The following is a 26,629-nucleotide window of genomic DNA, read 5'->3' on the forward strand; positions in this document are numbered from 1 at the left end:
TTAAGGTATTTTGGCTTTTGGGTCTTATCTATATACTTCAACACTCACTTCCACTCATGTGATATTTCAAACTTAAATTTGAGATGCTCCTCCTTAGCGGAAGCTACCGGTCGTTAGGGTTGCACATTCAACTCTGATGTGGGGTCACCAGGGTTGCACACTTGGCTATGATACCACTGTTGCTTCATGAGGGAGCATGGAGGTCTCTGCATACACCACATTGAGCTAACAAGACAACATGTAATTCGATCGCAATTGATTAGATTTTGCTGGACGTTGTAAGATATCATATTCAGTTAAGCGCTTCGTCCAGAGATATGTGCAAACGATAAAATAAAGAGATAGGCAGCGGACAATGCTCACATATGTGTTATCTTGGTTCACTCTATATCAGTGGGCTACGTCCAGTCCTTGGAAATTAACAAGATTTTCACTATCAAGTATTAATGACTTCTCCTTACAAGTATTGTTGTACGTGTTTCTTCAGGCATAAACGAGTATTCTTCAACCACTGTCTCTCCACGCATTGTTGAGTATTCTTTTACGTGCCTCTTCAGAAAAAAACGAGTATTCTTTAGCCAATATCTCTCCCGGCATTGTTGAGTATTCTTGTACATGTCTCTTCATGCACAAACGAGTATTCTTTAGGCACTACCTCTCCAGGCATTGTTGAGTATACTTGTACGTGCCTCTTCAGAAACAAGGAGTATTCTTGCACGTGTCACGCACAAGTATTCTTGTACATGCCTCTTCAGGCACAATGAGTAATCTTCGCACCTTGTTTCTCTAGGCATCCCAAGTATTCATGTACGTGTCTCTCCAGACACAACGAGTATTCTTGACCAACAGTCTCTCCAGGCATTGTTGAGTATTCTTTATCCCCTGCCTCTTCAGGAAAAAATGAGTATTCTTGAACATGTCTCTCCAGGCATAACAAGTATTCTTTTGTCGTGCCTCTTCAGGCACAATGATTTACAAATTTTACATGTGGAGGTGTTGTTCATACCGACTTATGAGATGCATACAAATGTAAAATTCATCTCTAGTTGAGATGGAGCTGATAAGATCTGGATGTTCTCAATCTTTTCTTGAATTGACTTGATCACCTTGTTAAGTAGATGTTGGAGGTTCATGATCAAGATCATTCTTCAATCTTCACTTCTGGCTCTTCCGAGTAAAGGCGTTGATTTTGCGATTGATTTAGCTCAACCTTGCTTCACTTCATCTTCACTTTAGCTCCTTCACTTGAGGTCTTCATGACATTGAATTGCACAACTGGATCCCCAACTTTCGAGAGCTTCTTCATCTTCTTCTTCTTAGCTCTTGATTGAAGGAACAACTTCAGTTTGTGAGAATTCATGTGGAAGATGCACATCAAGATCAATTGAGAATTTCTCCCCATCAATTAGTGCATTCTTATCTCTTATTCTTCTTTCTCTTCATCTTGCTCTTCTCATCAATATAGACTTGACTCTATAGCACAATTTCATTTTCATATATGAATTTGACTCTTAAGCTCATGCTTTTCTCTTCTCTGTTAATCTCTCTGATCTAAATTTGACTCTTTCGCTCATTTTCTTCTCATCTATGTTTTCATATCTCAAGATTTGACTCTTTAGCTCATTTTCTCTTCATCTTTCTTTTCACTCTTAATCACTTCGACTAGTGGCTTAGTTGACAATTGCCACAATCAGAGCTTTTCTCTTCTTCTAAGCCATTGTGATTGCTTCTTAACAAATAACCAACTCCCACTTTCTGCTGCATAAGCTATTTATACTAAGTCTTGAATATATGACCATTACAGAGTGTGAGACTCACCGAGTGTATGCAGTGGACATAAGAGAGTTGAAACTAGCTGTTCTCATCATAAGTACTGGATAGTTGATATTCTGATTTGTGTCAGAATGATGAAGACTTTTGGTGCGGTTGAGAAATGTTCTTGAGAAAATATTAATCGTCCATGATTGTTGTAGGATGTACTTCGTTCTTTGAAATCAGCTTATCATGTTCAGGCTTAGTTTGAATTTTGGTAGCCTCTTGACCGTTGAAGCTTGTGCTTGATACGACATTTTTTTCTTTCGGCTAGTAGACACTCTTCATAGCTTTTGTGGATGTGACAACTTTGTGCTTCGATTTGTACTTTATGTCAGGCTCAACTAGTAACATGTGAACAAGCATAGTGTATAACTTTAGTTGCTTGCTTCTAGTTACTCACTCTAGTTGCTTCTTTATGAGATTCATTCCTCTTTTGATTGCTTGAGTCTCTGTGACTTTGATTCTCCTTGAGATATAACCATTTCACATATGAGTGGAAGTCGGACGATGACTTCTTAGATCCTTGTGGTAGTAGGACATTAACTCCCGACGACCCAAGATGTGAGCTTGGACTTCTTAGACTGGAGAGATCGAAGATTCATTGTAGAGACGACGCAAGGCCTTAGCACATGTTGAATTTTTGTTGTGTGCTTCAGTTGATCAGACTATGAATGTATAGACGATGTCGGATCATAATGTTTGTTGAACTTGACACAACCTTATAAACATTCCTTTGTATCATTCTTCTTCCTTCAGCATCCTGATTCATTCATGTGTCCCTTCACCTAGAAGTCTTGCCAGGAGCTTCTTCTTATCTGTTCCTTCTCATTGCACTGACGATCACTCCTTGCCTTTGTCGGCCCCGGATGTCACATACATCAATGATGTTGAAGACTTTATAAATATGCTCCAGGAAAACAAAAAATGTTGAAAATGAAAGAAAAATATTATCCAAGTACATGGGAAAAAAACTAACAATAAATTTAAATGAGAATTGCAATCAATTTTTTAGTACATCGGAAGATAAATTGAACCTTCCACACTCCACCCCAAGCCATACATCCCTCCCCACCCCAATCAATTCAGTGTTATCAGACTCGGACCGGACCGACCGGTTGAACCGGTCTGACCGTGAACCGGTAGCATGACCGGTTTGAGTCACTGATCAGATCGGGCATGCAATCGAACCGTTACGAACCGGAGTGAACCGGCCGGTTTTACGAAAAACCGGTGACTCGGCCGAATTTGAATGAACCGATGAGTCATTTAATGAGAAAAAGAAGAGGATTTTTTTGAAAGTTGAAAAGAAGAAGATGAAAAGCTTGATTCTTTATCCCCATTCACATCAGATGATTCTCTCTCTGTACTGTATGTAATGAAGAAGAAGGAAAAAGTGAGATCTGAATCTGGAACAACAGATCAAGGAAAGAGTTGTAGAGAAACATATTTTTAGATCTATTTTTCTGAGATTGTGAAGAGAGAGAGGGAGATGCACGTTTGCCAAAATGTGGCAGTAATATGTGGAGATTATGCTTTACAGCTATAATGGCCGGTTCAAGTTCAAGTTTTCATTGAATATAATATCACTAACAAATAAAGGACAAGTCAAAATTATGTCAACAACACATACTAATTGGGCCAAAGTATACAAAATGAGACTTGGGCCTGTTACCATCTTCATGCTGTTAGGATTGTTTAAAAAAGAAATCTTGGACGAGCAACATATACGTAGAAACCAATAATATATAATACAAATATATAATAAAAAATCATAATACTTTATTCATAAATTATAAAAAATATATTTTTTATACTAATAAATTCGATTGTTATTTGGATAAAATATTCAATTTTATAGAGTATGAATTTATTCAATAATATTATCTTATTATATTATACATTTTGAATATTTTGTAATGTACACCGAGTCAAACGGTTCAACCAGTGACCCAGTGGTTGAACCATTGACTCATTGACCCAGTGCCTCGACCGAGTCGATCACCGGTCCGAGTCTGATAACACTGAATCAATTTATTTCAAAATCATAAATGTTTTTTTTCCGCCAAGTTTCCTTAGAAATTCATTTAAAAGGACAATTATGTCCTTGAAAGTAACTATGATATTTTTGCAACTTTTCCGCGCCAGATTGTCCTCGTAGAGGGGCAATGAACGAACATTCGAGACACAACACAACCGTTTCCAATTCCATAGAAAGTTCTCGATTCCATCCCGCGTAATTCACATCCAAACAAAAACGACACCGTACCACTGCAACCCAATTTTTCTCAGAATCGAGAGAAGAGTAGAAGACTCCAGAACCAGTTGGTTCCCTCACCCTCGCTCTCACTCATATTCTCCCTTTTCTCCTATATAAGCAAGCACCTCTCTCGTTCTTCACCTCGTGAATCGTCGAAATCAAATAGCCCACACTCTCTCTGCATTTCGCTACCCTCTCTCCGTTTCACGTCTCTTTCGATCGAGTTTCCCATGGCAGACGCTGAAACCTTCGCTTTCCAGGCTGAGATCAACCAACTCCTCAGCCTCATCATCAACACCTTCTATAGCAACAAGGAGATTTTCTTGCGTGAACTCATCAGCAATGCTTCTGATGTAAGCCTCCATCATCGTTTAACTGTTTTTCACAATCAAATGCTCATCCCGTTAGTCTTCGTAGTCAATTAGTTTCTGAGCAATGAGAATGATGCATGTAGTGTTTTAGGTGTTGAATTAGGTTTTGAATTTCATCTTGTTGATTCAATTCAGTTGGTTTCTGAAATTTTTGTCTTGGTTTTAGGATTGATTTGATTAGATAAACATTTATATTCTCTGTAGTGTAATTTTCACTGAGACTGAGGATAATTCGTTGACATAAAATGTGAGAATTGTTTCGGGAAATTTTGAACGATTTGTTCGTTTTCGAATTGTAGCTATGGTAATGAGTATTGTAGAAGTGTTCTGTTAATCAAACAAGTATCTCTTAGCATTAATTTTGATTCACAGTTAGGGAATCAGTAATGTGGATTTTGTTCGTGATTAATTTGATTGAGATGATTGTTTGCATTGATTTGCATAATTCAATGGCTTCTACCTGTGTTTCTGATTGTGGTTTTTGGTGCCATAGGCTTTGGATAAGATTCGATTTGAGAGCTTAACAGACAAGAGCAAGCTCGATGGTCAACCGGAGCTTTTTATCAGGCTCGTCCCTGATAAGGACAACAAGACTCTTTCCATTATTGACAGTGGCATTGGCATGACCAAAGCAGGTAATGTAGTGAACTAGTGATCTCTCACCTCTCCAATTGGAGTTTTGAATGATCATTTATACAATGGAGCTTGTGTTTCTGATCTATGTTTGTTGCTTTTTGGTTTGTCTTATCCAGATTTGGTGAACAATTTGGGTACAATTGCGAGATCTGGGACCAAGGAATTCATGGAGGCGTTGCAGGCTGGTGCCGATGTCAGCATGATTGGTCAATTTGGTGTTGGGTTCTACTCTGCGTACCTTGTTGCTGAGAAAGTCATTGTCACGACAAAGCACAATGACGACGAACAGTACATTTGGGAATCGCAGGCCGGCGGCTCTTTCACCGTTACAAGGGACGTCGAAGGCGAGCAACTAGGAAGGGGAACCAAGATTACCCTCTTCCTTAAGGAGGATCAGGTAGGCCTAACAACTTAACCAGCACCATTTTGTTATTTTTGTTGTCTAACTCTAAGGCTCTAAGTTGAATTGTCACACAATCCATTGTGTTATATTGCTGTAAAGTTGGGTTTTCTACTTGGCCATTCTGTTATTGAAATAATGGATTGATTTTAGCTTTACCGATTTAGTACTTTTGCTGAATAGTTTAATTATTTTGTTTCTGTTGTTTGGTGGTTGTATTGTGCTATTGCTTATTTGATTTGATGTTGTTTTGTTTTGGAACAGTTGGAATACTTGGAGGAGAGGAGGATCAAGGATCTTGTGAAGAAGCACTCTGAATTTATCAGCTATCCCATTTATCTTTGGACTGAGAAGACTACCGAAAAAGAGATCAGCGATGATGAAGATGATGAGCCCAAGAAGGAGGAAGAAGGAGATGTTGAGGAGGTTGACGAGGAGGAGGAGAAGGAATCTAAGAAGAAGAAGATTAAGGAGGTTTCTCATGAGTGGGAACTCATCAACAAGCAGAAGCCTATCTGGTTGCGGAAGCCAGAAGAGATCACCAAGGATGAATATGCTTCTTTCTACAAGAGCTTAACCAATGACTGGGAAGACCACTTGGCTGTGAAACATTTCGCTGTGGAGGGCCAGCTTGAATTCAAAGCCATCCTGTTTGTTCCGAAAAGGGCACCCTTTGATTTGTTTGACACAAGGAAGAAGATGAACAACATCAAGCTCTATGTCAGGAGGGTGTTTATCATGGACAATTGTGAGGAGCTTATACCTGAGTACCTTGGATTTGTGAAAGGTGTTGTTGATTCTGATGACTTGCCGCTCAACATTTCTCGTGAGATGCTGCAACAGAACAAAATCTTGAAGGTCATCAGGAAGAATCTTGTGAAGAAGTGCATTGAGATGTTCAATGAGATTGCTGAGAACAAGGAAGACTACAACAAGTTCTATGATGCTTTCTCCAAGAATTTGAAGCTGGGTATCCATGAGGATAGTCAGAACAGGGTCAAATTAGCTGATTTGCTCAGATACCACTCTACAAAAAGTGGAGATGAGTTGACAAGCTTGAAGGACTATGTTACCAGAATGAAGGAGGGCCAGAAAGACATCTACTACATTACTGGAGAGAGCAAAAAGGCTGTGGAGAATTCTCCATTTTTGGAGAGACTGAAGAAGAAGGGCTATGAGGTGCTTTTCATGGTGGACGCCATTGATGAGTATGCTGTTGGACAACTTAAAGAGTACGATGGCAAAAAATTGGTTTCAGCTACAAAGGAAGGATTGAAATTGGACGATGAGACTGAGGAGGAGAAAAAGAAAAAGGAGGAGAAGAAGAAGTCATTTGAGGATCTCTGCAAAGTCATCAAGGAAATCTTGGGAGATAAAGTTGAGAAGGTTGTTGTTTCTGACAGGATTGTTGATTCTCCATGCTGTTTGGTGACTGGTGAGTATGGATGGACTGCAAACATGGAGAGGATCATGAAGGCTCAGGCTCTGAGAGATAGCAGCATGAGTGGCTACATGTCTAGCAAGAAGACTATGGAAATCAACCCTGATAATGGCATTATGGAGGAGTTGAGGAAGAGGGCAGAAGCTGACAAGAATGACAAGTCAGTGAAGGACCTAGTGTTGCTTCTCTTTGAGACCGCACTCTTGACTTCAGGCTTCAGCCTGGAAGATCCCAACACTTTCGCTGCAAGAATTCACAGGATGTTGAAGTTGGGTTTGAGTATTGATGAGGAAGCTGGTGAAGATGATGTTGACATGCCTCCACTTGAAGAGGACGGTGCTGAGGAGAGCAAGATGGAAGAAGTGGACTAAAGGGCCTGAAGGTTCTAAACTTCTAATGTCAACTGTTATTGTTCTCTATCTGGATGCTGATAGTTTTTTGTTTTTGTTTTTGTGCATTTTGTTATAGTTTAATCTGGATTTTCGGTTATGATGTATAAGAAATGAGAACGTCTGTCATTCACCATATTATGTCCAGGTTATGTTATCATTGATGCATAAATGAGAAACAGTGCTGTTCACTGCCCCTGACCTTTTCTATTTGGTCTGAAAGGTTCTGCACTTCAAGCATGATTATAATATAGGCTTAATCCTAATTAATCATTCACCTAATTATTAATTATAAATCTTTATAAAATAAAATTAAAAATTTAACACACTAATTTTTTTTTTGAAATTAATTTTAACACACTAATAATCTTTTTTTTTCTTCTTTAATTTTTAAAACAAACCTTAATCCTAATTTTTGAACCTAATCTTCCATCTTCATGTCTAATTCTAGATCCCACCTCCAATTCCCTTCCTCAACACCCCGACGGCCAGACCCAAAACTTCCCACTCCCAGATTTGATAAAAAAATTACAAACCAATAATGAAAATGTTTACAAGAAGCATGAGAAGGAAAAGAAAAAAAAGTGGAGGATTGTTGAAGAGAGAAGAGGTCATTGTGATTTGAAAAGGCCACACCCACAAAGCCAAGATTTTTCACTGAAACAAAAGCTTCAATCTTTGGTGACCCTTGTTCTTCTTCTTCCACGATCACACGATTTTTGTCTGAAAATCAAAGGAATCCATTTGGGGTGAAGTGTGAATCGATCAGAGGGAGAGGGTGGGGATGTCTAGTTCTTCATCTGGGCCAGAAGAAGACGATGAGGGGCTCGAATGAAAGGAGGCTACCACGCTGTTATCGTCGCCGATCAGTTCGTCGGAGGAAGGTACATAGCGCAGAGGAAGCTCGGTTGGGTTCAGTTTTCAACCGTTTGGTTTGCTTATGATACTACCACCTCTGTATCTTTGATCCTACATCTTCTCTATTCTTCCATTTTGTCTTTGTTCTTCTCTATTCTTCCATTTTGTCTTTGTTCTTTGTTCTTTGTTCTTGGCTTCAAAATTTTGAACCACCAAGCTGAGGCAGATCGAAACCCATGGGGAGAGGGGAGGTTGAACGAAGAGGGGGAGGGGTGTGAGACCCTAAATTTTAGTTATAGAATTAAATATATAAACTCCTATTCACGATTAGGTTTTTATGTATCGTGAAGGAAACCTGAGTGAGTGTTGACTGATTTTAATAACTTAATGAAGGAGAAAGTTCAGGAAATGACTAAGAATAGTATTATAGTCGCTATAGGTTACAACACGAGCCTTATTCACTTATGCCTTAGGGCGTAAACGTTAGTAAATGGTTAATCTGCTTTTAAAGCATTGTAGAAGCGGAATTCAAAAATCTTCAGAGGAATATAAGAATTTCTCTTATTCCTTTCCATGACAAATGTTTCTACACGAAACCCTGGACAATACGCACGATTGATTTCAATTCTCGGAAGTTTGTCGAAACTAAGATTCTGACGACTCGAGAACCTTAAAATGAACCTTACATGAAGACTTTTTCTATTCGAAGCTTCAAACGAAGATTCCACACGTGTTAACTTATTTTCTTCGATGTTTCCAACCTTTCTTCAGAAGGAAGTTTTCTCATCCGACATCAACTGCAAAAAGTAGTTTTTCGGGTTAAATCGATTAATACCGTTAATGGATCGTTTGCTTTAATTCCAAGAAACCTGTTTCGAGTTCTGAAATTCTGTCGCCAGATTCTCACTTATAATTCACAGAGGAATGTACAGGAAAAATCGGAATCGCAAAATTTTCATTTTCTCGCGTTTTGCATTTCCTATAAATAGAGCAAAAACTCAAAATTCTCATCACAATTGCCAACCACATCCGCGAGCTTCAAGGAGGAGAGGGAGAAGAAGATTTTCGTCATTTCTTGACGATCGTCGCACTGTTAGTTGCTATACGTAGGCATCGAAGTATGGATACTACTTCTAACCTCTGATCGTCAATTCTGTCGCTTTTCTACATGTCTTTTTGTGCTAAAAGTTTTGAGATTTTTGCAAAACTTTCTAAATAACTTGATTCTTCTTTCTAAACTTCATCCCTACCATTTATACATCACAAATACTCCGTCGATGTCCGCCGACTCTCGCCGGATCGTCGTAGGAATTCAAAACTGTTAAAATACCCATTTTTTTGGATCAAAAACTCTTGACTGAGCTTAGAGTCAGTAGGATTAGTCGTCATAAACGTCGTTAGTAACAACCTCATCAAATTTATCTTTCAAAATTCCAACTTTGAAATTCTGAGCTAAAAACCTTGACCAAATTGTCTGTATTTCAGTTTTCGACCCGATAATTTTTCCGAGCTTTAATTTACCCTAGATATGACTAATGATAACCTAGGAATCAAGTTTGATCGAAGAAAAAGCGCCTCACGGCCGAGAGCACCCTAAGGGGGGAGGAAAATTTCTCTTTTCGCGAAAACTAGTCTTCTTGTGTTAGGTTATCGTACTCTGGAGCTTATAATGCTTCGTCTAACGTTAGTAATTATTGTTTGGTTAGTTCTGACTTGAATTGGTTGAATTCTGCTATGTTTCGCTCAAAGGTTCGACGGAGGAAATCTTTGGAGCGTTAGGAGAAGTAAGTGGAGAAACCTTGTTGTGTGAAGCTGGAAAACCTAGAGATGAGGGCAACTTACCTTGCTAGTTAATGACTTAGGCGTCGATAAATTCGACTGGTTTATTGTTTCTGCTTATGATTGATTATGTGATCTGGAAAATGTTTTCTGAGGCTTAGACCGTTGTTAATCAATAGAGACGTGTGTCTCCAATTTCTGGGGCTTCGGCCGACATATGTGTTATTTCTTGGTGATTGCTATTGATTGATTCACATGCTATGTGCTAAGTGGTTAATTATAGTATGTGTTGATATATGTGCCATGTTTTGCTGGATTGTACGACTTATATCTGTTATACGTCAGAGTGTGGGGAAACGAGAGAGTTATGTCATACTAGTGACGAGATTTTGGGAGAATGTTTGATGGGAAGAACCGAGTTTTGGGCCCTTAATGTTTTAATGGATCGAGACCTACTCCGGGAATCATTTGGGTTGATGAGATCTTTTAAACTCATAGTATTAGACAAAAAGAAATGGAAACTATTTTACAAAATGTTGTTACTTTTGGTTGTCTTGCATTTTGTCAAAAACAACCAGATGTCGAAGCAGATGCTGTGACATCTGCCTATGTGTAGCACAGGACATCAGTCCGTGACTTGGAGTGCTTATGTGTGCCCTGGAAATCTGGTGAACATTTTACTGTGGTTACTTACGGTTTAAGTAGTTGTATTATGGTTGTTTAATGTGGGCTGGTTTAATTGTTGAAACAATCTCTGATTGAAGATTTTTCTATTGTGTTAATGGTGATTGACATGTGAACGCAATCAACATTTATGGAAGATTGCGTTTTGATTTGTTGCTGTTGGACTACTGCTTCAGCCTTGCAAAACCCTAGTGTGGCTGCTGAAGCTTATATTTGTGAAGACCAAAAACGTGAAGACTACTTAAGCATTTTAGGGTTGTTATTTGTGCTAGTCCTTGTGTTCATTGTGAACTAACCTTGCTCATTGATTCTATAAGGCAAGGTTGAGTTTTGTATTCTTGAGTGTTATAACTCTGATTGTTGTTGTTCTTACCAATCACTGTGGCAGTGGTTGAGAGAAAGTGAGAGGGGCTCTCATACTTAGGTCGATATACTAAGTAGAAATACACTGGGTAGATTAGGAAGAGAACTATGAGCTGTGGTTTTCATGAGTATCTGTAGTTCCTGAATCTTGAGATAGTGGATTTCCTTTCTTTGAGTGCAAACCCTCCATACGTAGGTGAAGTTTCACCTAACTGGGTTAACAACTTTAGTGTTGTGTCTTGTTTATTTTATGCTTTTACTTTTCACTGTTATTCGATTGTTAAAGCAGTTGCCTAAGCATCGCGTAGGACATCTGCCATACGGGACCTAGACTATTGGAAAGTTTGCATGACTGCTTTTCTCCAGTCAATTGACAACAAGACTTGGAAAAATATTGTCAAAGGATGGAAGCATCCTACCAAGGAATAGATTGAAGGAAGCTCTACTGCAGCTACTGAGAAACCTGAGGAAGAATGGACAAAGGAAGAAGATGAAGCTGCTCTGGGAAACTTTAAATCTTTGAATGCCATCTTCAATGGTGTTGACAAGAACATATTTAAACTCATCAACACGTGCACTGTTGCAAAGGTAGCCTGGGATATTCTGAAAACTGCTCATGAAGGAACTACCCGAGTAAGGATGTCCAGACTTTAAATGCTTACTACTCAGTTTGAGAACATGAGGATGATTGAAGAGGGGACAATTTCAGAATTCCATATGCGTGTACGTGACTTGGCTAACTCATCTTTTTCCTTGGGAGAACCTATGTCAGATGAGAAGCTTGTGAGGAAAATCCTGAGATATTTGCCTAAGAAGTTTGCTATGAAAGTCACTGCAATTGAGGAAGCTCAGGACATTGGAAGCATGAAGGTTGATGAACTTATTGGTTCCTTGTAAACTTATGAGTTAACCTTTGATAAGAATGAGAAGAAGAATAAGAACGTAGCTTTTGTGTCAAACCCTGATGAGGATGATGATATTGAGTGTGAAGGTGAAAACCTCTCTGAAGCCCTAGCTCTTCTTGGGAGGAAGTTTAACAGAGCCCTAAGAAACATTGATAAACGGTCTAAGTCGAATGTCCAGGACATGCGGTTCGAGAATGCCAGATCTTCTAATTCTCAGAGGAAGGCCAAAGATGATGATAAATCTGGCCAGAATATAGGTGTGCAATGTCATGAATGTGAAGGATATGGTCAAATCAGAACTGAATGTGCTTCCTATATTAAAAAGCAGAAGAAAGGCATGATAGTAACCTGGTCAAATGAAGATACAAATGAGGAAGATGGGGTCTCTGCAAAAAAAGTTACTGCTTTCTCTGGAATAATTGATGAACCTGACTCCAGTGTTGAGGATATAACTGATGAAGAGCTGGCTGAAACCTACAGGGTTTTGCATAGCAAGTGGAAGGAAGCATGTAAGCATGTGAAAGATAAAGAAAGCGAGATAGAGCAGCTGACTACTCAAAACGAGAAGTTATGTGAGATCAGCAACAAACTGAAAGAAGAACTTGATGATTGGAAATCAAAACTTGAAGACATTGATACTCTAGAAAAGGTAAAATTAATAGGTGTTAATGCAGAATTGCAGGAGAAAGTTGCTTCTCTGAAAAGCAAGCTTGAAACCACACATAAATCTCTTAGGATGCTAAACAATGGATCAGATATGCTTGATGAAATCCTCAAGGAAACAAGCAAACATGGGAGAAGCTTGAAGGGTATTGGCTTTGACTACAGGACTACGAACAAGGAAGGTCAGAAGGTTCCTAAGGAATTTGTGGCAGCTGTAAAGCAATCAGAATTCAAGAAACCAATCAACAACATGGTGGTTGGATAGATGCCTTAGCATGTTCCTCGACATGTGACTTCTCAGTACAAAAGTGTCAGAAGTGCCCCTTGGAGATGTCATTATTGTGGAAGAAATGGTCATATAAGGCCTTACTGTTTCAAGTTTTATGGTTATCCTCAGATATCAAGTCAGCCTAAGAGCTCTGAGAACACCCAAGTGAAATGGAAATGGAAACCCAAAGGTGAAGTCTCAATTCTGATTGCTCACACTTCTTTTAGAGCCTCATCAAGGGAAGATTGGTATTTTGTTAGTGGTTGTTCAAGACACATGACAGGAGACAAGATCTATTTGTAAAATATAAGACGACACTCCAGTAGTTTTGTTACTTTTGGAGATTGAAGGGAAGATCAAAGGAATTGGAAAACTTGTAGGCTCTGGATCCCCTGATCTGACTGATGTGTTACTTGTGAAAGGGCTAACAACAAATCTTATCAGCATAAGCCAACTCTGTGATAAAGGACTTGATGTGAAGTTTAGCAAACCAGAATGTGTTGTTACTAAAGATGATCAAGAAGTTGTAATGAGGGGAGTCAGATCTAACGATAATTGCTATATGTGGACCTCAGAGGATAAGTATCATTTTGCAAGGTGTTTATTGTCAAAGGAAGATGAGATAAATCTAAGGCATCAAAAACTGGGTCACCTTAACCTCAAGAGCATGCAGATGATCATCTCTGAAGAAGCAATCGGAGGTCAGCCTAAGTTGAAGCTAGGTGAAGGAAGAATGTGTGGGGAATGCCAGATAGGAAAACAAACCAAAATGCCTCACAAGATGCTCCAGCATCAGACCACAACAAAGGTCCTTGAACTACTGCACATGGATCTCATGGGCCCTATGCAGATTGAAAGTCTGGGAGGAAAGAGGTATGTATTTGTGTGTGTTGATGATTTTTCCAGGTACACTTGGGTGGACTTCATTAGAGAAAAGTCAGAGACATTTTATATTTTCAAAAACCTCTACTTGAAACTTAAAAATGAAAAGAGCAATGTCATTTTGAGAATCATGAGTGATCATGAGAAGGAGTTTGAAAACTCCAAGTTCTCTGAGTTCCGTGGATCAGAAGGAATAAGCCATGAGTTCTCTGCACCTATGACACCTCAACAAAATGGAGTTGTTGAGAGAAAGAACAGAACTCTGCAGGAATCAGCCAGAGTCATGTTATATGCTAAAAAGATTCCATTTCAGTTTTGGGGTGAAGCCATGAAAATTGCTTGCTACATACATAACATAGTCACTATTAGAGCAGGAACATCCTTTACTCAGTATGAATTATGGAAGGGAAGGAAGCCTACAGTGAAATACTTTCATGTTTTTGGGAGTAAATGCTATATTCTTGCAGATCGAGAGTAGAGAAGAAAACTTGACCCTAAGAGTGATGTAGGACTGTTCATGGGATATTCAACAAACAACAAAGCCTATAGGGTGTATAATCTTCGCACAAAGACCATGATGGAATCATGCAATGTGATTGTTGATGATGTGCCAAGTGAGATGAAGGAAAGCATTTTAGTGGAAGATGATGATGTTACTGAAAATGCAGATATTCTAGCAGATAACCTGGACATCATACAACAGAAAAGTGCAACCGAGGAGGAAGACAAGTTGTTCACTTCAAATAAAGCTCCTTCAATCAGAATCCAGAAGATGCATCCACAAGAAAATATTATTGGTGATCTTCATGAAGGTGTCACAACTAGGTCCAGAAATCTCATTGCTCATGCTTGCTTCATATCCAAATTGGAACCCAAGAATGTTAATGAGGCATTAATTGATGAATACTAGATTAATGCAATGCAAGAAGAACAGGAGCAGTTCAGGAGAAATGAAGTCTGGGATTTAGTGTCAAGACCTGAGGATGCAAATATAATTGGCACTAAGTGGATCTACAAAAACAAGTCTGATGAACACGGGGTTGTCACCATAAACAAAGCAAGATTAGTTTCTCAAGGCTATACTCAGATACAAGGAGTTGATTTTGATGAGACGTTTGCTCCAGTGGCCATAATGGAATCCATTAGACTCTTGTTGGGAGTTGCTTGTTTGAAGAAATTCAGATTATACCAGATGGATGTAAAGAGTGCTTTTCTGAATGAGTATTTGAATGAGGAAGTTTATGTTGAGCAGCCAAAAGGATTCATAGATCCTCGTTTCCCTAATCATGTGTACAAGCTGAGGAAGGCATTGTATGGTTTAAAACAAGCACCAAGGGCTTGGTATGAGAGGGTCACTGAATTTCTTGTCAGCAATGGCTATTGCAAAGGAGGAATAGATAAAGCTCTGTTTGTGAAGAATGATAAGGAGAAGCTCATGATTGCACAGACTTATGTGGATGATATTATTTTTGGAGGGATATCGAACACGATGGTGGAGCATTTCGTTCAACAAATGAAATCTGAGTTTGAAATGAGTTTAGTTGGTGAACTGAACTATTTCTTAGGTCTGCAAGTCAAACAAATGGAGGATTCTATGATCATCACTCAGAGTAAATATGCTAAAGGAATTGTCAAGAAGTTTGGTTTTGAGAACTCAGGTCACAAAAGGACTCCAGCTGCAACTCATGTCAAATTAACCAAGAATGACAAAGGAGAGGATGTTGATCAAAGTTTGTGCAAGAGTATGATTGGGAGCTTATTGTATCTTACAGCAAGCAGGCCAGATATAATGTTTGTTGTTGGTGTGTGTGCAAGATACCAAGCTGCACCCAAGACAAGTCATCTGTTGCAAGTGAAGAGGTTTATCAAATGCATTAATGGTACAAGTGACTATGGTATTCTCTATACTCATGATACTAACTCCTCTTTGGTAGGCTATTGTGATGCAAATTGGGCAGGTAGTGCTGATGATAGGAAAATAAAATATGGAGGTTGCTTCTTCCTAGGAAATAATCTTATCTCCTGGTTCAGTAAAAAACAAAATTGTATGTCCTTGTCAACTGCAGAGGCAGAGTATATTGCAACAGGAAGTAGTTGTACTCAGCTAGTTTAGATGAAGCAAATGCTCAAGGAGTATGATGTTGAACAAGATGCCATGACATTGTACTGCGACAATCTCAGTGCTATTAATATTTCCAAGAATCCAATCCAGCACAGCAGAACAAAACACATTGACATTAGGAATCATTTCATTAGGGATTTGGTGGAGGACAAAATCATCAATTTGGAGCATGATACAACCGACAAGCAATTGGCTGATATTTTCACAAAACCCCTTGATGCAAGCACATTTGACAAATTGAGAGGAAGTCTTAGGATTTTCTTAAGTGAAGAATTGTAGCAATCAACAAATGAGCAGTTGTTAACGGCTAGTTTTTCATTAATCATGATTAACCGCCCTTGTGATGTTAGCAGAGAGAGCATTGCATCATCTAGCAACTGCCCTTTAACTACCCCCAGCAGGCAATTTGTCTTCACTTCTCAACCGCTTGTGTTTTTGTTTTCTGAAATCCTTATTTCTCTCTCAATTGTTCTTTGTTTGTCTTGTTCAGTTCTTGTCACTTTCAACATGTCTCAATCCTCTGAAAAGATTGATTCTGCAGATGCTAAGGTTGTCACTGACAAGTATGGTGTTAGGTTCATGGGTTTGAAAAGTGGGTCTTCAAAATCCACTTCATCCAAGACTGAGAAGTCCCTATCTCAATCAAGGAAGAAAGCGAGAACACCGTAAAGGAAGCAGTACAAATCACGCGTTCATGGAGATGAGTCCTCACATGCAAATCTTGAAGATGTTCCCTCTGATGAAGAAGAACCCTTTCATGATGCTCCTGCAAGCATCAATGAGGAAGAAACCCCCATGGGTTCCGATCGTGATGTTGAGCCCGATGCTGAGGTGCCCCTCAGGACACCAATGTTTCTCAAGAAACCCCAATTCCAGAAAATCCTGATGTTGAGGATGTGATTGCTGAAGAGACAGTTCCCACTGAAACTGCTGCATCTCCGTCTTCTTCCAAGAAAGGTGGTAAAAGATCCTTATCCTCAGAGGAAACCCATTCTAATGAACCAATCTAGGTTCCTGTTCACAACATCTCTAATGGCGATGATTCTGATGATGACGAAGTTCCTCTGTTTGAGACACTTCCAGAAAGTGTTTTTGCACGTTTGAAAAGGAAAAGAAGGACCACTGCAAGTGAAGCCCCTTCTGTTCCTCAAAAGAATACCAAGCCTTTTCCTACTACCCCTAAGTCCAAAAAGAAGGATGTGAAAAGGAAAGGCATAACAAAGGCTGAAAAAAGCAAGAGTGAGAAGAAGAAGAAGAAGGCCCCTACTATTGTTTCTGAGTCTGACTCAGATGTTGAAGTAGATGTCCCAGACATCGTGCTTGCTGAGAAGAAGAAGTTTGCTGGAAGGTGCATTCCCAAGAATGTTCCTGATGCCCCTCTTGAGAATGTCTCTTTCCATTATGAAGAAAATGTTCTCAAATGGAAGTATGTCTATCAAAGGAGACTGGCCATTGAAAGGGAGGTTGGATCTAATTTGCTAGAGTGCAAGGAGGTTATGGCACCCATTGAAAAGGTTGGCCCGATGAAAACTGTTCTACATGTTGGTAGATGCTTTGAGAGGCTTGTGAAGGAATTTGTGGTGAATCTGTCTGTGGAAGTGGGACTTCCTGAGAGTGATGAATACAAGAAAGTGTATGTCAGGGAAAAACGTGTGAAGTGTTCTCCTAATGTGATCAACAAAGCACTTGGAAGAAGTGATGCTGCTGTGGTTGATGAAGAGAAATCCTTGCATGTGATTACCAAGGAACTCACTGCTGGGAAGGTTCAGAAATGGCCAAAGAACAAGCTGATGTCCATTGGGAATCTCAGTATGAAATATGCAATCCTTAACATGATTGGTGCTATGAATTGGGTCCCTACCCAACATACCTCTGCCATCTCTTCCACTCTTGCGAGGTTAATTTACAAGATTGGTACTATGGTTCCTGTTGATTTTGGTACTTTTGTTTTTGAACAGACTTTGAAGCATGCAGAAACTTATGCTGTGAAATTGCCCATCTCTTTTCAATCTCTGATCATAGAGATCATTCTGCAACAACATCCTAAGATAGTCAGGGATGATGAGGAGGTTATGCCCAAAGGTGCTCCTATCACCTTGGACCATCGTTTGTTTTCTTGGCCTCATGTCCCAGACATTGCTGTGCCATCCAGCAGGACATATGCTTCTGCTCCAGTAAGTAAGTCAGGAAGGAGGGCTATTATTGATGAATTGCAAGCTGTTTCTAAGGCTCTTCAAAAGACTATCACTACAAGCACTGCAAGGAAACTCAAGGTGGATGAGTTTGTGCTTAAGCTTCAAGAGGAAGAGGACCAAGAGGGTGAGTCAAGTGCTGCCAATGCTGCTGCTGCAGATGCAAGCACTGATGAAGAGGAAGGATCTGATGAGAATAAAGAAGAAACTGGGGAGGAATCCAGTTCTGATGATTAGGATTCGTTGCATATTACTTCTATCTAGTTGTTTGTTTTTCTTTGACTGTATTTGAGAACCCTTTTCCAAATTTGTGTTAAAAAGGGGGAGTTGCTACTAGTATGATTTGGTCTGTACTAATCTGAAGCCCACACTCAAGAATTCAAGACTAAGTTGTTTATTGTTTGTTTCTGTGGAAGACAAGTGTGTTTATGCAAGGTCTCCAAGTGTGTTTGTGCTGTTCTCCAAGTTGTTGCTCTTGTTTGTTAGTTAGCTTTTGCTTGTTACCAGTTACTTGCTAGTTACTTTACTGTCATGTGTGCATCAGGAAGTTGTCAAGGATGTGTTATTTGTTTGTGTGTTGTGGGCTGCACTATTTGAGGGGGAGTTCCGCTGCTAAGGGGGAGGTATTAATGGATCAATATCTTATTGTTTTAATGGATCGAGACCTTCTCAGGGAATCATTTGGGTTGATGAGATCTTTTAAAATCATAGTATTAGAGACAAAAAGAAATGAAAATTATTTTACAAAATGTTGTTACGTTTGGTTGTCTTGCATTTTGTCCAAAACAACCTGATGTCGAAGCAGATGCTGTGACATCTGCCTTTGTGTAGCACAGGACATCGGAACATGACTTGGAGTGCTTATGTGTGCCCTGGAAATCTGGTGAAGATTTTACTGTGGTTACTTACGGTTTAAGTAGTTGTATTATGGTTGTTTAATGTGGGCTGGTTTAATTGTTGTAACAATATATGATTGAAGATTTGTTTCTATTGTTTTAATGGTGATTGACATGTGAACGCAATCAACATTTATGGAAGATTACGTTTTGGTTTGTTGCTGTTGGACTACTGCTTCAGCCTTGCAAAGCCCTAGTGTGGCTGCTGAAGCTTATATATGTGAAGACCTAAAACGTGAAGACTACTGAAGCTATTGAGAGAAATAGATCAAGTGTTTTAGGGTTGTTATTTGTGCTAGTCCTTGTGTTCATTGTGAACTAACCTTGCTCATTGATTCTATAAGGCAAGGTTGAGTTATGTGTTCTTGAGTGTTAAAACTCTGATTGTTGTTGTTCTTACCAATCACTGTGGCAGTGGTTGAGAGAAAGTGTGAGGGGCTCTCATACTTAGGTCGATATACTAAGTAGAAATACACTGGGTAGATTAGGAAGAGAACTATGAGTTGTGGTGTTCATGAGTGTCTGTAGTTCCTGAATCTTGAGATAGTAGATTTCCTTTCTTTGGGTGCAAACCCTCCAGACGTAGGTGAAGTTTCACCGAACTGGGTTAACAACTTTAGTGTTGTGTCTTCCTTATTTTATGCTTTTACTCTTCACTGTTATTTGATTGTTAAAGCAGTTGCCTAAGCATCGCGTAGGACATCTGCCATACGGGAACTAGAATTTCACAAAAGCAATTCATAATACATTAAACAACAGCCGAACACTTTAAATAATTATAACAATCACTGAAAGAAATCTAGGGCTTGGAATTATGTTTTGGAAAATGAGAAGTGCCGCCGAATCTAAGCTTTGCTCGATGAGCAGTTTGCTGTTTGTCTATCTAAAGGATAAGCCGGGAAAGTATAAGTTTCCAAGTACATTGGTACTCTTTCGCTCGCTAAGCAATTTTTGACGATCAAAATTGGATAAGTCAGATGACTCGAGAAGTCATCAAGAGTGATTGCACTCTTTTTATATTAATTTTCTTTTGTCGCAGAATTGACATTTACCTTAGGGTATTTTTAGAGACAATATGTTAGCTAGTACATGTGACGACGTGACGGGTGAGGTCGTACATTGATTGGCTAATCATATTGCATGATTCATACATATTGAGGTTAATACATGATGAGATGTCGGACCTCGGTGAATCCTAAAATGGTCATAAGAACCGGGTTTTCACATAAGAACACTACGTGTGGTTCTTAGTAGCAGACGGAAATGGCAGACCTGCGGGTTACGGCTGATCAAACTACATTTGTTTGGTGTAAGAGACGCCCGAGCAGAAATGGTTAAACACTAGGCCGGTGTTAGGACTGACTCGTTGGTGCCCATCTATTCCGGAGCATTTCTTGCAGCATGACATACATCTCATCATGCATTTCTGACTTGTTGATTTGATATCGTTGAATATCGTTATGTTTCTTGATAACTGGTTGAGTTGACTCTATTTGTCTATTATTATTTCTTTTGAGGTTATTATACTTACATGCTATAATAAGCCTATTGAACCTAAGTATTTATCCCTGTACACTTTACTGGTTGCGTGTACTATATTTATATGTCTACTTTTGTGAGTTGACCCTCGCGCTTGCTTTGTTTGTATGCTTTTGTTTGGGCGATCGTACGCCTGCTGCCAGATGTCGATGGCGAATTGGTTCGCGCTGGTTCACCCTTCGGGGGGACCCGATATGAAATGCTAGACCAGGATACCCCCGCCGCGTGGGTGACTAACCCCGTCAATCACCGGGCTATTTACATGGAGAGGATCATGGAGGATCGGATCGACGAGTTTGGGCATCTGACCAAAGGATTGTTACAACGTTACTCGGTGAGCTTTAACCTGCCACCCATTGTGCATTGTGGACCCGGTACTGGAGTACCGCCACCACCACCGTCGTCTGACGATGAGGATCTTTCCGGTGGATCATCGCCTGGATCGAGCTCTCCCGCCGTAGGTGACCGTTACGATGCCACTTCTTCTTCTAGACTTTTTGAGCCTGAGGATGAGCCTCACACTGCTACTGCCATTCACTTCAGGTCATCTGCTCCCTCCCGTGGTTATCGCGTGGTACCCTTGGTCCGCGTGATGGAGGGGGATGTGATCTTGATAGTGGTGGATGCGGAGACAGAGATGTCTAGGTCGGAGTCTCGGTTTGAGAGGAGAGATGTCATTGATGTGGATAGCGAGTTGATCATTCTAGACTCTGACTCTGACGATGACTATGCCAGCGAGGAGGAGGAGGAGGAGTGTTGAGACACGCTCTCTCGGGAGGTTAGAGTAGGAGTATTTGCCGTAGCTCTAATGGTCATTTCTCATTTTTGGGCAGGGTAGGTCCCCGACTTATAGCTTTTTGTGTGATTCTCTTTTTTGAGGATCATATGAAGTTGGTCGGACTTAGGAGGTCTTGCAGAGGCTGTTTTGGGCTGACTTACTCTTTTGGAGGACTGTACTTTCATACTTATGACTCTGATTATGGTTAGTACCTATTAGCCTGCGCCTGCGGGAATCACTTTCAGATTAGTTTCTGTACTTTCCGTCATTGGAGGTTACTCGTGACGTTGACTTTTACTTACAGCAGGGGCTGTATATATAGTGTACATTAGTTTATGTTTATCGCTTTTGGGTTGAGTCTTTATTTCGATAAGTCTTTTATTTAAAACAAACGAAAAAAAATTCTGCTTTGCCGCTTTATTTTGTTTTTTAGTTACTAAAGTGACCCCCAAAATCGGGGTGTTACATTGTGGTAGGTCCCCGACTTATAGCTTTTTGTGTGATTCTCTTTCGTGAGGATCATATGGAGTTGGTAGGACTTAGGAGGTCTTGCAGAGGCCGTTTTGGGCTGACTTACTCTTTTGGAGGACTGTACTTTCATACTTATGACTTCAATATTGGAGAAGGTTAGGCTTATGCAGCAGAGGTGAAGGCTATCTTGATGGCATTACTATTTTGTCAACAATTCTTGTTGAGTAATATCATATTTGAAAGTGACTCCTCCTTGGCTATGGGGTGGGTCAATATGAAAAGCAATAGACCATGAGCTTTGATCAATGATCTCAATCAAATTAACTATCTCATGCCCCAAGTTAACTGCCTCAGTATCCAACACATTTTTCGTGAAGCCAATGATAAAGCAGATCTGCTAGCCAAGGAAGGAGTAGCTCGTGTTTCTCCTATGTGGATTTGTAATGTGTCTAATCCCAGTGTGCAGGAAAGCTAATATCTGAGTTCTGGTGCCATGTTTCTGGCCTTCCTGGCTCACGGGAACTGCCTTGCTTGTTGGTTCATGCTGCTCGCTTGCTTCTTGGACGTTCTAAGCGTTTTTCTCCTGTTCTCTTTCTCTAGTTATAGCTACTGCCTTGTTTATGCTTTTCCCTTGTTGTTTTGTACTTTCATCTGTAGTAGTGCTCTCTTGTTTCCTTGTTTGTTCTAGTTTCTTTCTTTTCTTTTGTTTGCTCTTTGTACTGGTTCTCTTTGCTGGTTGGGTTTTCTCCAATCTAGCTTATTAATATATTCCATTTTAGTTTTCCAAAAAAAAAAACTTCTTTGCTTTCTCTTGACAGTAAATTTTAATTTTTATTGGATTAACTACATTAAAAGTTCTGTAAAAAATATTATTTTATGCAATTTTAATTTCTAATAATATATTGTTCCTCTTGCTGTTGATGTTTTCTGTTTTATTAGTCCACTGGGGGCTGTATTTTGTTGTGGGTTTTTTCCATTCTTTTATATAATACATTTGGTTTTTCCAAAAAAAAATATATTATAGTTCTCTTTAGGAATATTTTACTTTTACCGCAGTAGTAATAATATTCTTAAATTTTTTTTTCTTGTGAATTTCTATCTAATTCAGATTAAATAATATTCATTGTCAATAATACAAATTTTACACACATTCTAGTAAAATTAAACTCAACATTTTTCAATAAACTCGTACTTTCTACATCTAATATGTATTCACTTCCCGTAATTTCTAATTTAAAAAATGAATATTTTACGCATCTCTCTAATATCTTACTGGTTCCTTACATTTAACATCTGTATCGACAAATAAAATAGGAAACTTCAAGACTCTTGCCAAACATAAGTTTTGTTGTATGTTTATTTATTTCGAGAATTCACGTGTCTTACATGTTTTATTAAAATGTGTAGTGTTACAATAATATTCTATATGCATTGGCATATTTAGCATTGATTAGAATTATAATAATTATTCAACTAGGAAATTCTTGGTTAGCTTTGGTACATAATACACTCCTGGTATAAATATACTTGATTGCATGTAGACGTGAACAATGTTTTTCAAACACTCCATTTCAATATAATTAAAACCAAATAAGAGACTTATGAAGTATTCTACTAAAACATATCACATTAAACATTTTAAGGCGTTATAAAGGAAAAGTTTCTCCTATCAACGTGGCTTAATCAAATTACATATTGAATTTCTGACCTGTTCAATGTAAGACCCAAGTTTTTAAGCTTAGAATAAGTGGAAGAGATTTCCATTTACGATTAGGCTTGACGTATCGTGAAGGAAAAACCTGAACAAGAGTTTATCGGAAGGAATAAATTTGTGAAGGAGAAAGTTCAGGAAAAGTCTGAGGATCGTATCGAAGTCGATATCAGTTATAGCACGATCGTTATACGCTTAAACCTAGGGCAGAAACCCTAGTAAATAGCTAATTTACGCTTATAGTCACGATGGAAACTAATTCCAGAAATCTTCAGAGAAATGTTAGAATTTCTCTTAATCCTTATATGACCATCGTTTCGAGGCAAAACTCTAGGATCTACGAACGTCCGATTCCAATCATCGGAAGTTTGCCGAAACCGAAACCCTGGTATTTCAAAACCCTAGAATCAACCGACAATGAAGACTTTTTCTATTTAGAGCTTCAAATGAAGATTCCACACGCGTACACCCATTTCTCTTGATGATTTCAATCTTTCTTCAGAAGGAAGTTTTCTATTCCGACATTCGATGCAAAAAGTAACTTATCGGGTAAAATAGTTTTACACCGACTTTGCATTAGTTACCAAAAATACAAGGAGACCTCATTTTAGTTTTGGAATTCTTTCGCCAAAACCTATCTTAGAATTCACGGAGAATGAAGCCGGAAAAATCAGAATCGCGAAACTTTCATTTTCCCGCGTTTTTCCATCTTCTATATAGCAAGCCTCGAAAACCAAAAATCATGCTGATATTTCTTTGAAGAATTAGAAGATTCAGCGGGGTGAATATCGTGTCTAAAATACGTTGGAATCAGTAGGAAGAAATCGGGATCGCTTTTATATTTTTATCTTAACTCTATGAGTTAAATCCTCCGATATCTAAACAAAACTGTACCGGTTTACAAAATATCTATTCATTCTTATCCAATCTCTGATAAATATCTATTCAACCTTATCCAATATTTGATAAATATCTGTTCATACTTATCCAATCTTGATAAATATCTATTCATACTTATCCGATCTTTGATAAATATCTTCCATTTCATTCCCTATAAATATGTGAAGCTTGAAACAAAAACCTCACAAACACACACACACAACCCGCGGCTTGGAGAGAAGAGGGAGGAGGAGAGTTTTTCGCCGATTCTTGTCTGATCGTTCCATAGTTCGTTGCTACCCGTATTTCTCAAGGTACTGATGCTAATCCTTTCTTCTGATCGTAACTTCTGTAGCTTTTCTCTATACTTTTCTGTGCTCTTAGTTTTGAGGTTTTTGCAAAACTATCTAGATAACTTCATCTTTCTATCTAAACTTATTCCCTGCGTTCCCCTGAGCATGTTTAGCGGATTACATTTCGCCGATTCTCACCGAATTGCCGCCGAGTTTCAATTCTGTTCATAATACCCATTTTTGGCTAAAGTTCCAACCTTTGGGCTTAAAACCCTCGACTGAGGTTAGCGTTAGTAAGATTAGTCGTTATAATCGTCGTTAGTATCAACCCCATCTAATTTGTTTTTCGAAACTCTGATTTTGAAATTCTGAGCTGAAAATAATTGACCAAAATACCCCTGCGACAGTTTTTGATTCAATAATTTTTCTGAGAGTTTCCTTGGCCTAGATATCGCCTAAGAATACCTAGGAATCGATTTAGATCGAAGAAAAAGTTCGGAAACCCTATTTTACATAGTGGCCGAAACCTATTGCTTAGGGTACCGTGTCCAAAAATAATTTTTGGGTCTCTATGACCTGAGCCATTGCGTAGCTCTTTCGATTGTCGAAATTTTGGCGCTGGTTTCGTGTCATTCCGAGTTCTGTAGCTCGAGTTATGATCGTTTTAACGAACAAGGTTCTGTCGTCTATCCATGCTTAAATATTGTACTCTGAAGCTTCTTAAGCTTTGTCTAACGCTAGTTAGTGTTGTATTGACCGAATTGACTTGTTTTGATTGACCTTCGCTTCGTTTGCTCAAAGATTCGTTTGGAGGAACACTTGGAGCAGGAAAAGAGGATTGTGAAGGAGCGTTTGAAGAGAACCCTGGAGAATCTACAGGTGAGGGCTTCTCACTGAACTATTAGCTAATGCTTTAGGTGTCGACGAATTCGACTTGATTTACTGTTTATGCACTTGTTTGTGTTTGCCTGGAAAAATGTTTTCTGAGGCTTCGGCTGACAATGTAGATTATTCATCTACTGACTGTTTTTTTGAGTTTTGAATCATATGCTATGTGCTACATGGTTAATCTAGGATGTGTGATATCTGCTATTTATGCTAAGTGCTACGTGTTTAAATTAGGATATGTTGATACATGATTTATGATGGTTGGATTGTGCTAACTTAACTATGCTATTGCACCTATATCTGTTATGCTTCAGAGTGAGGATAACGGGCATGTTATGCCGATTTTATTTTGAGATTTTGAGGAAGTTTGATGGGACGGACCGAGGTTCGTACCCTATTATTGTTTTATGGGTCGAGACCTTCTCAAAGGAAAATTGAGTTTGAAAAGGATATTGGAAAAACCCCATTTGAATTCACGTAAGAACTTGGGTTGTTCTGTCTAAGGCAAGAAGGGCTTTTTGTAAGGCCCAAGTTTTAACGCTTTGGATAAGTGAATAAAATAAAAGAGTTATTTGATTAAGATAAATTTGGGAAGGAAAAAGGTTCAGGAAAAGTTCAAGAATTTATCGAAAAACCGATAAGAGTTATAGCACGACTAACATACGCTTAATCCTAGGTCAAAGGTATTAGTGAATAGTTAATTTACGCTTTAGGACACGATGGAACTAATTCCAAAAATCCTCAGAGAAATGTTAGAACTTCTCTTTTCCGTCCTTAAACAACCATTTCGATGCGAAATCCTGGAAAGTACGAACGTCAAATTCCAATTCTCGGAAGTTTGCCGAAACGGAATCCCTGATAGTTCGAGAAACCTAAGATCGACAGACGATGAAGACTTTTTCTATTCGGAGCTGCAAATGAAGATTCCACCCGCGTTCTCCTATTTCTCTCATCATTCCTAATCTTTCTTCAGAAGGAAGTTTTCTCATCCGACGATCACTGCAAAAAGTAGTTTTTCGGGATAAACCGACTTACACCGACTTATGCCGATTTTGGATCTTTTGGTTTAATTCCAAGAATCCTGTTTTGAGTTCTGGAATTCTGTCGCCAGAACCTATCTTAGAATGCGCAGAGGAACGCGCAGGAAAA

General features: G+C 39.0%; 2 protein-coding genes across 2 annotated transcripts; both read left to right on the plus strand.

Moving 5' to 3' along the window:
- The first annotated feature begins 4,115 nt into the window (after positions 1 to 4,115).
- LOC130738108 (heat shock protein 83) lies at positions 4,116 to 7,505 on the plus strand. Its single transcript, XM_057590013.1, has 4 exons — positions 4,116 to 4,425; positions 4,937 to 5,078; positions 5,196 to 5,476; positions 5,744 to 7,505. The coding sequence occupies exons 1-4, from the start codon at positions 4,303 to 4,305 to the stop codon at positions 7,289 to 7,291; spliced, it is 2,094 nt and encodes a 697-aa protein (XP_057445996.1). The 5' UTR covers positions 4,116 to 4,302; the 3' UTR covers positions 7,292 to 7,505.
- Positions 7,506 to 16,628: 9,123 nt separating this feature from the next.
- LOC130736499 (uncharacterized) lies at positions 16,629 to 18,262 on the plus strand. The gene is made up of 2 exons (XM_057588325.1): positions 16,629 to 16,664; positions 16,844 to 18,262. The coding sequence occupies exons 1-2, from the start codon at positions 16,629 to 16,631 to the stop codon at positions 18,260 to 18,262; spliced, it is 1,455 nt and encodes a 484-aa protein (XP_057444308.1).
- The last annotated feature ends 8,367 nt before the right edge of the window (positions 18,263 to 26,629 follow it).

This window comes from Lotus japonicus, chromosome 2 (genome assembly GCF_012489685.1).
Source record: "Lotus japonicus ecotype B-129 chromosome 2, LjGifu_v1.2".
In the NCBI taxonomy this organism is placed as follows: Eukaryota; Viridiplantae; Streptophyta; class Magnoliopsida; order Fabales; family Fabaceae; genus Lotus; species Lotus japonicus.

What these genes read in the sequence shown, in the direction of transcription:
- LOC130736499 (XM_057588325.1), top strand. Translation starts at nt 16,629, where the DNA reads ATGGGTTCCGATCGTGATGTTGAGCCCGATGCTGAG. An exon ending in ATGTTGAGCCCGATGCTGAG is followed by an intron (nt 16,665 to 16,843) that starts GTGCCCCTCAGG and finishes GAACCAATCTAG; the next exon opens with GTTCCTGTTCACAACATCTC.
- LOC130738108 (XM_057590013.1), top strand. Translation starts at nt 4,303, where the DNA reads ATGGCAGACGCTGAAACCTTCGCTTTCCAGGCTGAGATCAACCAACTC. An exon ending in CATTGGCATGACCAAAGCAG is followed by an intron (nt 5,079 to 5,195) that starts GTAATGTAGTGA and finishes TGTCTTATCCAG; the next exon opens with ATTTGGTGAACAATTTGGGT. An exon ending in TCTTCCTTAAGGAGGATCAG is followed by an intron (nt 5,477 to 5,743) that starts GTAGGCCTAACA and finishes GTTTTGGAACAG; the next exon opens with TTGGAATACTTGGAGGAGAG.